General features: G+C 32.1%; 2 protein-coding genes across 2 annotated transcripts; one reads left to right on the forward strand and one right to left on the reverse strand.

The window, feature by feature from the left end:
* Positions 1 to 4,964: 4,964 nt before the first annotated feature.
* On the reverse strand, positions 4,965 to 7,383 carry LOC121120290 (uncharacterized). The gene is made up of 2 exons (XM_040715137.2): positions 5,975 to 7,383; positions 4,965 to 5,908 (listed from the first exon to the last, which is right to left on the reverse strand). The coding sequence occupies exons 1-2, from the start codon at positions 7,326 to 7,328 to the stop codon at positions 5,136 to 5,138; spliced, it is 2,127 nt and encodes a 708-aa protein (XP_040571071.1). The 5' UTR covers positions 7,329 to 7,383; the 3' UTR covers positions 4,965 to 5,135.
* A 2,908-nt stretch (positions 7,384 to 10,291) lies between these two features.
* Positions 10,292 to 13,726, forward strand: LOC121119966 (nuclear exosome regulator NRDE2-like). The gene has a single exon (XM_040714820.2). It carries the CDS (start codon positions 10,339 to 10,341, stop codon positions 13,513 to 13,515), a length of 3,177 nt encoding a protein of 1,058 aa, XP_040570754.1. The 5' UTR covers positions 10,292 to 10,338; the 3' UTR covers positions 13,516 to 13,726.
* Positions 13,727 to 14,437: the final 711 nt, after the last annotated feature.

A 14,437-nucleotide genomic window follows, 5' to 3' on the forward strand; every position in this document is an offset into this window, starting at 1 on the left:
ACTCGGAAAAATGTATTATTTGAAAAAAATTTGCAAAAAATTTAAATTTTTAAACAAAATTTCCAAAATATTTAAGTTTTTTCAAAACATATCTGGTTTTTTGAAATTTTTTTAAAGAAAATTTAATTTTTTGAGAATACATATAGATTTTTGTGATTTTGTGAACAGCTTTGTATTTTTGAAATTTTTTGAAAAAATTTAATATTTTAAGAATAGCTATAAATTTTTGAATTTTTTTTGCAAATTGTTTTATTTTTTGTAAATAGCTATAGATTTTTGAAATTTCTCTCCAAAAAATTTAATATTTGAAATTTTTCTTCTAAAAAATTTCATTTTTTCTAAACAGCCCTGGGTTTTTGAAATAATTTTTTTTGTGAATAGCTGAAGATTTTTGAATTTTGGTTTCCAAAAAATTTTACATTTGAATTTTTTTTAAAGAAAAATTTAATTTGAAATTTTTTTTACAAAAAATTGTAATTTTTCTTATTAAAATTGTAAATACTTTGAATATATTTTCTAGATAAAGATTGTATTTTGATAGACTGGATAACTCAATTCCAGTCACATTTATGGACTTGAAATGATCTCGAATGAAATTTATTGAAATGATAAAAATATTCAAGAACTTGGACTTATAAGGAAACACTCGAGACTTGACTAGAGCTTACAGTAAATTGACTTTTTCCCTACCTCTGAGGCATAGTCCAAAAAAAATAATTTGGTAAAAAATAGTGATGTGCCATGAGCTGAATTCTGCTGCTCGAGTATTTTCGAGTTTCCCCAAAAAAATATTATAGGATTTACGAGCTACACTCGTTACTCCCCCCCTAACACTTTTTGAACGTTAAAAAATTATCGGCCAAAAAATCATATTTTTATAGAGTTATTGACAATTTGCTATTAAAAAAATGTTTTCCCCGTCTCTTATATATTATTTCTTTTGGGATGAGTTGCTTTGACCTGACGAGCTCCATTAAGAAACAAATTAAACTCGAATGTCAAGCTATTCAGATATACATATATATTTATTTATTATAATTTCAACGACAGGTAAAGAAAGGAAGTTCATTGGCTAACTTTTCTTAGACCATCGGGACCAATCAGAGTTCAATATCCTTTCTTTAGCTGTAAATATGTGACGTCATATTATACTTTTTTCAGATGATATCTTTCCTCAATCATTCACGTATCTTGTCGCCTCTACGTATTTATTTCTCTATTACGGTGATAACTCGCTAGCACGAAAATCTTTTTTAAGTAAATGGTTTAGGTTAAAAACTGGTACCTAATTGTACAAAAAGTATTTAAGAATAGTTTTGAAATTTTTTTTAGAAGTAGCTCAACGGACGTAAAATTTTGAAAATTTACATTTTTAAAGAAAAAACTAAGATTTTGCTAGAATACTGCCCATATACTTCAAATGAAAGCTTTTTTTGTAAAAAAATTATATTGAGATTACTAAATTTACAATCAAATATATTTAATAATGATATCAAAAATGTATAGATATATGTAAATATGTTCTAAATAACGTCAATTGAAGTTGATTGAAATTAAGCTCATGGCCTTTTTTTATTTATTTAACATATCACAACCTAAGTATTGGACTGATAAAAATATGAAAATTTACAATTAAATTTCATCTCCATTAAATTCAACAAAAAAATTTAGAATTTGAATTACCATGGCTTTAGTGACCTTTTACGGAAAGTGACCATTTTAATTCAATTTTAACACATAAAAACCAAGAATAAAAATCTAGGACATCCTAGTCGAAGATGGTACCTACAATTTTGGATACATTTTTGTTCTTTTTTCTCCTCTATGATGTATCAAATAAATGATGAGTGAGTTTTAAATTGAAAAAAGAGTGCATACATATTTAAGAAAACACATGAAACTATATATGTATACATTGTATTTTTGAGAAACAAAAATACTTTTGAATTGAACCATTATATCTATCAGTTTCAAACAACAATAATGGCTACGTCTACATGACCCATATCTGCATTTTATCTAATTACATCTTGGAATTAGTTATTACAAATGTTTTCCAAGAGTGCATGGGTACTACGTTGTCACCAGACGTTCCTTTGTTCAAAAGATTCAAAGAAAGCAATAAAACTTACTATAAACTTGGAACTTCAGATGATGAGGTGGCCATTCCTTTGGAAGGCATACGAGATGGTACTATTGAATTTGCAAAAGATAATCTTCAGACAAAAATGAAGCATTATTAAAACAATTAATTATATTTCTTGGTGATGCCTCTGAGTGTTAAGTTCATGTCACCTGGTGCAATGCACCCTGCCCGTTGCTTTCAAAAGTGATATATCGTTTCATATTTAGGATATTTAGATTATAATTAAAATTGACTCCAAGGAAAAAATGAGGATTACGTGATGTTTGTGTTTTCATTGTGAGAGTATATATCAAAACTTTGGTCCATGCATCGCAGGCCTCCAATGTTCCTTTGAACAACCTCATTCTAATGAAGTTGTAAATCGAATATTCTTGAGTTAATAGACATAGTTCCAAATTCGCCCCATACAAATTTTTCAAACATTTAAGGTACCTTTCAGAGGAACTCGTTGGACTCGCTTTCTTTGATGATAGAGTAAGTTCAACTACAAAAAGAAAAATGCTTAGCTCACTCAGGAGGCCAAAAAACTTGACCAATCATTGTATAGATAAAAATATTCAATACTTTGTCAATAAGAAGTCAAAAACAATTCTGAAAATGTAAGAGCTCCCTGATAGTTTTTTAGAAGTTGACAAAACACTTTGGAATGATAGGGTGAAGACTACATAAAGACATGAGAAAAAATTGTTTCGCTATACGTATGCAATGATCTTGCTGAAAGAGGAATGGCGTTTATCAAAGAATATAGTGGATGAATAACAAATGATGAGTCACAACTTTTCATTTCTTCTACAAGTCCTGGAAGATCGTCGAAGGATCTACCCCAACACCAACAAGGTCATTCATACCAAAAGTCATTAGAATTTGTTTAAAACTTAATCATTTGAACTGAATAAATTTTGTGTCTAAATATTTAAATATTAAGAAAGTAAGTTCATTAATTTGATAACTCACCAAGAGAAGAGAATAAAAATGTATCCAGATGATTTTTTTTTGTAGGTACCATCTTTGACTAGGATTACTTGCATTTTTAATGCTGGTTTTATCTTTTTAAATTGAATTAAAATGGACATTTCCGTAAAAAGGTCATAAAAAGGTCACTAAGGTCATCAAAATGAAAAGTAATAAATTTTTTCGCTTCATTTAATCTGAATTAAAAGTAATTGCAAATTTTAATATCTATGTGTTGTAATATTCTAAAGAAATAAAAGAAGAGTCATGAGCTAAATTTGAATCAAATTCAATTGACGTTATTTTGAACATATATATATTTTTTTTTTGAGATAACTATAAAATGTATTTTATTGTAAATTTTATAAGCTCAATTTATTATTTTTATAAATAAAGCTTTAATCTGAAATATATGGACTGTATTTTGGCAAATACTCCATTTTTTCTTTAAAAATGCTACCTCTAAATATTTTTCAAAACTGTTTAAACTTTTCTTAAATGTTTTTTTGTACAATTATTTTTTAACATAAGGCATTTACTGTTCAAAAAAAATATATATATGTATATCTATTGTCTCCCTAATATAGAGTGTATTCGGTTGTGAGATGTCGTTGTGTCTTCTTCTTTTGTCCTAATCATTTGGAAAGTTGATTGGTTGAAGTAGAATTTGCATTTGTTAAGCTGTTAAAAAATTTTATATTTGAATTTTTTTTTAAGAAAAATTTAATTTGAAATTTTTTAAAGAATTTTCTAACTACCAACTGATTTGTGGCCTTTTCTTCTGTTTTTTTTTCGGTTGAACGGTTGTGTGATACAATAGAGATAACTACATACTATGGAATTGCCTATAATATGTGCTACACGTCGTAGGGAAAAGTACTACAATTCATTACATTAATTTCTATTGAATATATATAATTTGATAAAAATATACACTTTTTCACATTTTACCAAAATAAATATTTTGGTAAAATGTTCCCCAACATTTCGAAAAAAATAAGAGTACATTGTGTATGTTTGCCCGCTCGTCATACTTTCTCTTTCTATATCGAAATTGGAGACAGCGGATAGTTGAAATTTGAATATTGCAACCTTTCAAAATTGACCAAATAACTTTGCAATGCGAAGAATATATTATTCAATTAGGAGGAAAGGGATCTGAGCTTTTTCGAGATATTCGGAACATTAGTACTTTGGGATATCATGAGAAAAAATGGAAGGGCTCATTTTGTGGAGGAATTTTTAAGTTTTTCGCTTATAAAGTAGTCAAGGTGGAAACTCATTGGAGCAGAAGTCGAGATCTCTCTCCTTCTCCTCCAATAATACATTATGTGTTTTGCAAAGGGACGCTTGATTGACCTTAGCGTCCCTATTTTCTTATTATCAAAAGGTTACGATAATTGAATTTTAATTATCTGCTCTCACTGTCAACCAATTTCGAGATAGAAAGCAAACTTATACAATATATCCAAAATAATGATAATTCACTATATTTTATCAGTAGTCGATATTTCTTTTTTCCTTCATAAGTTTTTTTGTACCTTCATTGGTTGAATTTAAATTAGCTCCTTATGAGTTGTGATCGATTCCCAACAGTTATAAAATAATAATTCCATAGTTTGGAATTATGGAATATGAGCGTTGTTCACTTATATTAGTTTATAAACAATGCGACATAAAGTGTTGCCATCTTACGGCCAAATAGTTCAACTCCTCCAATAATGATATTATTTAATGTAAAATATAGTTATACTTTTTAGTTTGCTATTAGCTAACTACCGCCTGATTTTAAGCCTATTTTTCTGATTGTTTTCGGGTGAAAGGTTGTGTGGTACAATAATGGCGACGACGTGTCTAATTCTCAAAATATAGGTAATTTAATACATAAATGTATCTATGTGTAATTCCGTATAATGTGAAGACTTAATGTAATTGTTGAATATGTGGCAAAAGAAATATTATTTTGTGTTAGTAAAATCTAATAGTATATAAATAAATGACAACATGAATTCTACAATTTTATGATTCCTTTATGCGTTTAATAAGAACGAGGTGAGCCACTTGGAAATGTATTGCAGTATTTGTGCTTGGGTATACATATATCCTGATGAGGACAGCCCGTCATTTTATTATATCCTCCAGAACAGGCCTTTTGAATGCTCCAATCACAAGCAGCTGGACAAAAAGTTGCACAGCTCATATTGGGCATAAAATTATAGTGTGCATCGGCAGGGATGCAAAATTCGCCCATGGAAATGGAGTTGAAAGTCCCTCGGGAACAACTCAACTCATTTTGCTGACAAACCACTGGACAGTGAAAGGGGTGTCCCTCAGGTGTTAGTGTTGGTTCACAAGTATTCAAACGAGGACAGCCATGAGAGTCTGTTCCTCCAGAACAGAGTTGATATGAGCCTTCGTAGTCTCCGGTTTCGTAGTATGAGCAATTTTGGAGTTGTTTGATCTTTTTACAACCTTTTAAATTGAATGTAGATGGAGCACATTGATCCAGGTCCGTGGTACATACTGCAGGTCCAGTTGGACAACCCTCCCCATTGTAAATCGGTGGGCAGGTGAGAAGACCTATTTTTGTGCAGTGATTTGAACAAAATTGTGTACAGCCTTTGGAGTCATACAAGTCCACGCATTCGTAGCCCTCTGTTGTAGAGCAGTTGGCATAAGCTCCAGTATGGGGTGAAATAATGGGGCAAGCCTGTTTATTTTCATCGCAATGGGGTGAACAGTGATTTGGACAGCCATCAATGATGGAAAGGGAGCAATCAAAGCCCAGATCACAACCCTTAGCAGATTTACCTGAAAATAAAGAACAAATATATATAAAAAGATTAAAACGTTAAGATCCTTAATGATCATGCATACCTCTTGAACATTGGATTTCTGTGGAATTGCAAATCGGTTCTGATACTTCCAATAAGCAACCATTATGATCAAATTCTTCTTTTGGACAGCTACAATCTCCATGTTTGGGCACACAAGATTCTCGTCCAATACATCCTCTTTGATCTCGTACTCCCGGGCAAGAGATTTCATATTCTGGATCACAATTAATAGCACCATGAACGAAGCAACCATCTAAATCATACTGGCTTATTGGACAAGATTCTGCAATAGATACGCACATCCCTTGACCCAAGCATCCGTCGTCATCCAAGACACCGGGACAACTCTTTTGTGTATTATTGTTACAATAAACAGGACAATGAATTGGACAACCTTCGTCTGAGTCCGAACGATCCACACAAAAATGTCCCATATCACAGATTGGATCATCTATAGTCAGAGTTTGGTTTAAGAAGATTGTCAAGTACTCGGAATAGCCATACTCATCTCGAAACTCGGTTATGATTATACTCTTATGCATGGGTTCATTATGACATGTTTGTTTATTAGTAGTTGTGCAGTTTTTAGAAGGAACCACAGGACACCCAGTCCCTGGTTCAAATGAAGAGTCAGGACAATGAGCTAAAAATTTACTGCAAGACGCAGGAAGAGGACATCCATCTTCATCGTAGGTTTCAGGGCATTCTGTCTCAATACCTGGAATGCATGTTGCTGGACAAAATGTTGGACAACCATCAATGCCATTTACACCATGTTGATGCTCTGTTTTATTCTTTAATTCCTTACAGAAGGATCGTTTTCGACAACCCCTTGAATTGTAACCACCATGGCAATGAGTTTCGGGATACACACAACTGGGTGAATCAATGATGGGACAAGCAAATTCATCAAAAATCTCACTTGGACATTGTGTACCAATGGGTACACAGGTATCTGGACCTCTGCATCCATCATCTTTTCGGATTCCAGGACATATGTGTTGACCTTTTTCACAAGTAATTGGACAATAATTTGGACACTTGTTATTTTCATCAATTTTGGCAACGCAATTATCTTCTGTAGGACATTCATCAACCATGGATCCGGGACAAAACATTTCATGTTCCTCACAGAGAGGTGGGCATACGAGTGGACATTTCATTAGATTATGATAAATCCATCGGGGAAGGCAGTAGTATCCATGAAAACATCCTGTGATATCTCTGTCCTTTGGGCATTCCTGTTGAGTCTCTTGTTCACAGAGAGAGGCCATGGGGGACTCAGGACAAAAGGTCGGATGGGATCCTGTAATATAGGTGCCAAATCCAGAAGAAAGAGTCATTAAGAAGTAAACGAATGAAGGGAAAAGGATATAATGTATGTTTCCTGCCATGTTGTTGAAGCTTTTACTAAACACAACAGTAAACTGTTAAATGATGTAAGCTAGCTCAGGGTTTTTATACAAACAAACTTTAGTCTTAATTGTTATTCATAATCACATTATTAACATTTTCACGGCAATTAAATCCTCATTTCCAAATATTTCTTCTACAAAATGTTTCAAAATGCGATTGTCAAATAAGGATATTTTATCATCTATAATGTGGACAACAAAATCCTAATTTTCAAATTGTTGGGATTGAAAACAAAATTGTACTAAGGTAGTAGAATCTTTCAATAATCCAAAAACAATATTAAAGGCCCCTTGGGTATCATTTAGGAGAGCTTTTTGGAGAAAGTACCACCCAGTAATACTTATGTTTATTAAGTTAATGAATATTATAGTCATAAAAAATAATGAGACACGAATATTATCGATGAAAAATAAAATACTATTTAATTCAAATTTGTTGACGTTTCGTCTTTGATAAGTAGAAGAATTACAAGCAATTAATTTTGACATTCAAAATGTAATTTTATTTGTTTGGAGGAGATCAAGATCTTCCATTTCACCGCCTATTTGCATATTCTTACCAACAATTGTATTCAAAAATGCGACGTATTACTGAATATACCAGCTTACTTCAGTTCCTTATTGTGCTTTTAAATTTTATATTGAATGATTCAAATTTTTTTATTGAGGATATTGATCATGTAAAAACATCTTCACATATCAAGGGGAAAAAATTGATGTAAATTTCTTTAAATATGAAAGTGATGAAGAAAGACAGACTCTTTCCCGTCAAATAGGGTGGGGTTTACTTACTCGTCCATCTCATATGATTTTTTTTTTTATTTGCACTTATGCATTTGAAATATTTTTGGAAATTAAAAAAATAAGCCAATTTTATAAGACATCATTTCTTCAAAATATTTAAAAAAAAATTTATTACTTTTTTTTTTGAAAATGTTATCAGATGACCCTTATGCTTTTGACATTCTGGAATGAGAATGTAATGATGAGCATCGCTTTCACTAATGTTTCCCAAAGTCGGTGATACCACCACCCTGGGAACAGTACTATTATGTAGGGGCGGTAATGCAATAATCCTTTATTTCTTTAGTTATTTAAACCAAAAAGCCCCTGAGAGTCATGAAACCTATTTGTCTGCTCCTTCGAGAAATGTTCAAGGCACGAAAATCGATTGGAAATATGGTTTTAATCATTTCACAACAATCCACTAACGGTTTGCGTGCTTCATAGAACATATCTTTGTTGATTACTAGATTTGGTAAGGCTTACATGATTTGGCAGTAAGAAAGATTATGGCCACAGTTGTACATAAGTCACAAGGCCAAATTATAAAGTGTATACTTCTCATTTATAACTCAGTTTAAGGAAGAATAGATTAAGTGGCTGAAAACATAGAAGATAAATTGTGCAGGATTCTTGCTGTAACATAATTTAGCTTGCAGTTAAATGAGTTTATTTTACAAGGAAATTAATATGTGCTCCTTACTTATGTTTGTTTTTGTCAAAGATGAAAAGTTGTTTCAAGAAATGATAAATGTGAGAAATATTATAATAAATAATGATGGAGAGTCATTATTTGATATCATTGATAATTTTTTCCAAGAGAAAAATACCCCATTTCTGCAACCCATAAGATTTGTTGCCAATTAAATGTTACATCTTTTGAACTATTCCTCTGAAAAATTATATCAAGAGAAACAAAAAATGAAAAAATCATGGGTTATTAAAATTCCAAAGTTTGGTTTATTGCGCGTATGAACAATGGGGGACGTTACCTATCTGATTTGATTTTCTTATCTATGTAAAACAAAACTTTAAATGATATAGTTTAAATGAGTTAACTCTCTAGTTTTCTCCTAAAAAAATTGTTTTATCATTATGAATATGCGAGAATTTACAAACCTTTCATATCATATATTGAAAGCCTTTTGAGTTGTAAAAATACAGACAGTTCATCACTTTTCCCTTAATAATAATGTTTAGGGATTTTATATCTTACCCTTAAATGAAAAAATTTCTTAAAATACAACGTGATATTGATATAAAATTACAACTACGACAAATATCATTGCTTTATAATTGTACCAAGTTTATATGAGTTTATCAACAGGAATTTCCAAGGTAATTCCTATTATAGGTCTTGTATAGCGGTACAAGCGATTCCAGTTCTTGAACTTCTACATGAAACATGTGTACTATGTATGTGTAGACTGAAAGCAATCCTCAATTTTCCATCTATTAAAAGTATTATGAGTATTAAAAATCATTAAAACAAGCAATGTTTTATAACATTGAAACCCGTGTTTCATAAATATTAAGGAAAATAGTGAACTAATCATTAATTGGATGTCAAAATGGACCAACAAATAACAAGAATTAAATCTGACTGTCTATCGAAAATATATCCCTCTATTGCCTAAGTCTAATATATATCTAATCATAAAATGTATTCAAGATATTTTCCCCTATTTATTCTACATTTTTCATCCAAATCTATCAAAAGAATAGTAATGATAGGACAAATCTAGGTATTCTTAGTATATTTTACTTTGATTATATACAATTATCAGTGTTTATTATTGGTATCAAGTAGTATACAATCCACGTATCAAGTTTTTTTGTATCGTTAAAGCCATATATGAAGTTTCCTAAAAATTTATTGGAATTTTATCTATTTTATGGAGTACAAATATCCATTTTGAGCCCCCAAGATAGCGTCTCCTTCAATTATGATGCAATTTATGACAAAAGTGAAAAAATTCTATTCACTGCATATTTAGCTAAAAAAATGACATATTTTTCCGACCCCTTGTAATAATCTATTAATGATTAATTATTGATACAAGTTAAACAATCTTAAAATAAATTCTACTCATTTTAAAGGATGAAAGTTGAGGTTTAGTGAGATTTATTAGTATAAGTTCCGTTTTTAAAGATATGACGTCATTACTAGCAATATTTTGAAGATCATTTGAACATTTCTATTGGAATGAGTTTGTTCCCTGCATATGATAATAATGTCATTGACAAGGATCCGAAAGAACCAGAGGGATCATCAACAACATCTTGGTTGTCAAATCCAAGTTTTTCAGGTGCGGTTCCATCCTCAAAAGTAAGGCCAGCTCCGTCGCCATCGTCTAACTCATCGAACGAAGATGATCGATCTTCTTCATATCATCGATCCAGGAATAAGGACAAAAAGAGAAGGAAGAAGAAGAAGTCAAGACGTCGACGATCTTCAAGCAGTGATTCCTCCGTGATATCCATTTCTAAAGAAGAAATAATTGCAGAATGTAATAAAAATAAGACGTTTCTCGAAGAAACGGGTCTGAGTCCTGAATATGCATTTCGCTTAGACACTTCAGCAACAAAGTCATTAATTAAAGTAAAAGAACTCCCCATTAAATCCCTATATCATTGCTCTCATCCATATAAAAAGAAAAAGAGGCTGGAGTCCCCTCGTTTTTACGAGAAGAAATATCTAATGAAATTTATCAAAACTGTCCCTCCATTGATTAAACCCTCGAAAACCTTTGGTACTGCTGAATATCTACGATTTGATACATCCATCAAACCTGGTACTAAAAGTGCAGATAACCCTCTCGGCATATATGATCTATCTACTGTTATGTACCTGACCAAAAGTGGACATGCTGAGGCCCAGGAAGATGAGCCTCAAGACATTGTCTTGAATGAAGCTCAGAAAAAAATCAAGGGGTTTAATGAACATTTAAGAGGTCATCCGGATGATATAGAATCATGGATTGCGTATGTGGACTTTCAAGATGAAGCATTTGAAGCCTCATCTCATACTGAGGAGTTTACTAATAAAAAGGACAAGAAAAAAAATCAAAATAAAGTCATACGTCAAAAGGCCATTGTGGAAAAAAAGTTATCTATCCTTCAAGCCGCTCTGGATAAGAATCCAAAATCATCTCGCTTAGCTGTTAAACGTCTCGAAATATCTAGAGAAATCCTGGAAACCTCTACTTTGAATCGACAGTGGAAGGAATTACTCTATCTATTTCCTCGAAATTTTGATTTATGGAAGGAGTATTTAAATTTCAAGATCTCTCATTTTACCTCATTCAAAGTTAGTTCAACTCTGGAGGTGTTTCAAAGCATTTTTGAAAAAATAAAAAGTATCTCGGAGGATATGAATCGTCCAGCGAATCTTGAAGATATTTTTTTGGAATTCTTCACATATTTAATTTACTTTTTACGCTTATCGGGATATGGAGAAAAGTCTATGTCCCTCTGTCAGGCTTTAATTGAATTTAATTGGTTCACGCCACCCATTCCTGGATCCTACTCAATCATTGATAGATTGGCCCTCTTTGAACCCTTTTGGGAATCTGGCCTTCCTAGATTTGGAGAAAATAGTGCAAATGGATGGTCGACTATTTGCAAGGAAAAAGTTTTTTCATACAACGAATTTCATAATCCCCCGGCAGATTGGGAGGATGATCTCTTGGCCAAGGCAGGGGACTTGGCTAGACGACCCAACATGTGGTTAGCAATAGAGTTAGGTCGAACTCAAAAGAACTGGATTCCGTGGCGACGTATAAATGAGATGGATGATGACGATGATGATGTGGAGGATCCGGACCGAAAGGTTTTGTTTGACGATATTTCTCCCTTTCTGTATAATTTAGTGTCTCCGGAATCAAAAGTGAAGCTTTTATTTATTTTTATTGAATATTTAATTGGAGTGGAAAATGTTTCCCATTTTGTCCGTGAAGAAACATTTCTGAGCACAGGCTTTACTCCTCAAACACTTAAAATTGATTTTCCTTTTTTACCCATTCAAAAAATGGATCCTGAAGTAAAAGACTCTGTTTTTTATTCCTTTGTGCGAAATGTATTCACTCAAATTTTAAAAGTGATAGAAGACAAGTCTGTAAAAAGTCAATTTGCTGTTTTATGGATCAACTTTGAAGCAAAGGCAATCGAAGATTCGCCTAATAGCAATGCAACTTCCTTCAGTAATGTCAAGACTTTAATTCAAAAGTTTTTGGCTGAAAACCCTACTAATGTTAATTTGTATTTGGCATATGCTGATTTTGTTCTTCGAGCAGGTGGGGGTTACAAAAGTGCTCATAAAGTGCTGAAAAAGTGTTTAGACGCATCTGAGGGATTTGATTCATACTTGTATCACTCTGCAATTGAGTTCGAACTCTCACACCTTCACACTCATGGTGATACTAATCGTATCCTATGGCTCCTAATGTTAAGTGCCTCGGAAGAGAAATACAGAAATAAAGAAGAGCAAGAGAATATATCAGATTTGGCGCTCAGCTCCAAAGTTAAAATAATTCAAACTATTTACAAAGAAACCTCCAAGTATGACCGTCTTCCAATTCATACAGAATATAAAGGGGTCTTAGATAGGATCTATATTTATTTGTGGCTGGTGTACTTTTTAGAAGGAATAGACAACTTTGAAAAGGCAGTTGAGCTTTGTAAATCCGTGAATAAAGAGGTTCATCGAAATGAATATATTATCAAGTTCCGAATACGAATCTATAGCTTAGAATCAGAAAGAAATGACAATAAAGTCATTCTGAAAAGATTAAGAAATACTCTATTAAGTTCCCTTCAAGATTTTTCCAAAAATACATTTTTCCTTCAATGCATCCTAGAGCATGAGGATGTAGTGCACTCATGCTCCACCCTCTGGCAGTTCATTCTCTCTTCCGACTCCTCCTCACTTATTATCACAACGGCTCAATGTCTCATACTCAAATTCAAAGAAGCCATAGACAATGATACTACTGCCTCTGGTTATTTAAACAAAGCCTTTAATCTTTTAATTCATTCCATTGAGATGTCACAGAAAATTCGGACATCACCCTCCATTTGGAGACTGCTATTTTGGATTGGACATACGCAAAACACTCTTGGTGCCCAAATAGACATTTACACTCTCTTTTATCGAAGTGTACAGGAATGTCCTGGAGCTAAAGCACTTTATTTGGATGTTATATACTACTCTATATGTTCCAATTTTGATGCTGGAACTGAGGAGGAGTCCAATGAGCGACTCAGGAGTATATTGAATTTAATGTCAGAAAAAGAGATTCGTGTGAGGATGCCGTATGAAGAATTGGACGTTTTACTTGAAGCTGAGCCGGATGAAGGTGACTTGAGATGTGATGATAATTAATTCAAATTACCTTAAAATGTTATGATTTTATGTAATGTGCTATTCACACGGTATTTGTTGAGTTGTTGATTTGTTTAAATTTTTGTGTGAGTTTTTTTTTCTTCTTCTTTTTTTGTGAAGATGTTGTTCGTATGTGATTATTATATTATATTCAAGTTGTATTTAAAGTATGAAGGATATTTGTAGAAAACAAGCAATAAATCTTTCAAAATTGTGTTAGTTATTCGATTTACGATTAGTATATATAGATTCAAATCTCGTTACCCTCCCCCTTCCTTATCAATCTATATTTATTATACTTCATTCCCATATACGAGTATGTACATATGTATATTAAATGATATATGGCCTTTAATGATGAATTGCTACGATTCGGTGTTCGTACATGGTTTTTTTTCGTACTACTCTAGAATATTTGTAACCTGATCCGTACGTTTAGTTTTACAACACGAATATCTATGTTCCTTGGATGAAGTTGACGATTGAAATAGTTGTATTATTATATTCTAATTTCTATACCTAATGCACATCAACACACAACAAATGTGAGAACATTTTTCAAATCCTAATAGAGGAGGGAACATCAAGAGTTTGTTACTAGATGAAAGAAACTTTCAAATCTTTCCTATGCTTATTTTTAAGACCTCGTATGTTTGATCTGTTAGAAGCCAATTTTGTTTTTGACTCATTGATTACCCCTTGTTATAATTTATTATAAAATAGGGTGACCATATGTGGTGCGTCAATACCGAACAATTTTGAACAAAAATTAAGGAAAGAAAAATTCCAATGGATTATTTGACTTTATATGAAAACTAGACATTTTGAATCTGGATTTTTAATAAGTTTAATTTTGGAAACTATGGGGCATACATCAACTAAACTTTGTATAGATTAAGGCACATGTGATTGCATTTCTAAT

Source organism: Lepeophtheirus salmonis, chromosome 6, assembly GCF_016086655.4.
Source record: "Lepeophtheirus salmonis chromosome 6, UVic_Lsal_1.4, whole genome shotgun sequence".
In the NCBI taxonomy this organism is placed as follows: Eukaryota; Metazoa; Arthropoda; class Copepoda; order Siphonostomatoida; family Caligidae; genus Lepeophtheirus; species Lepeophtheirus salmonis.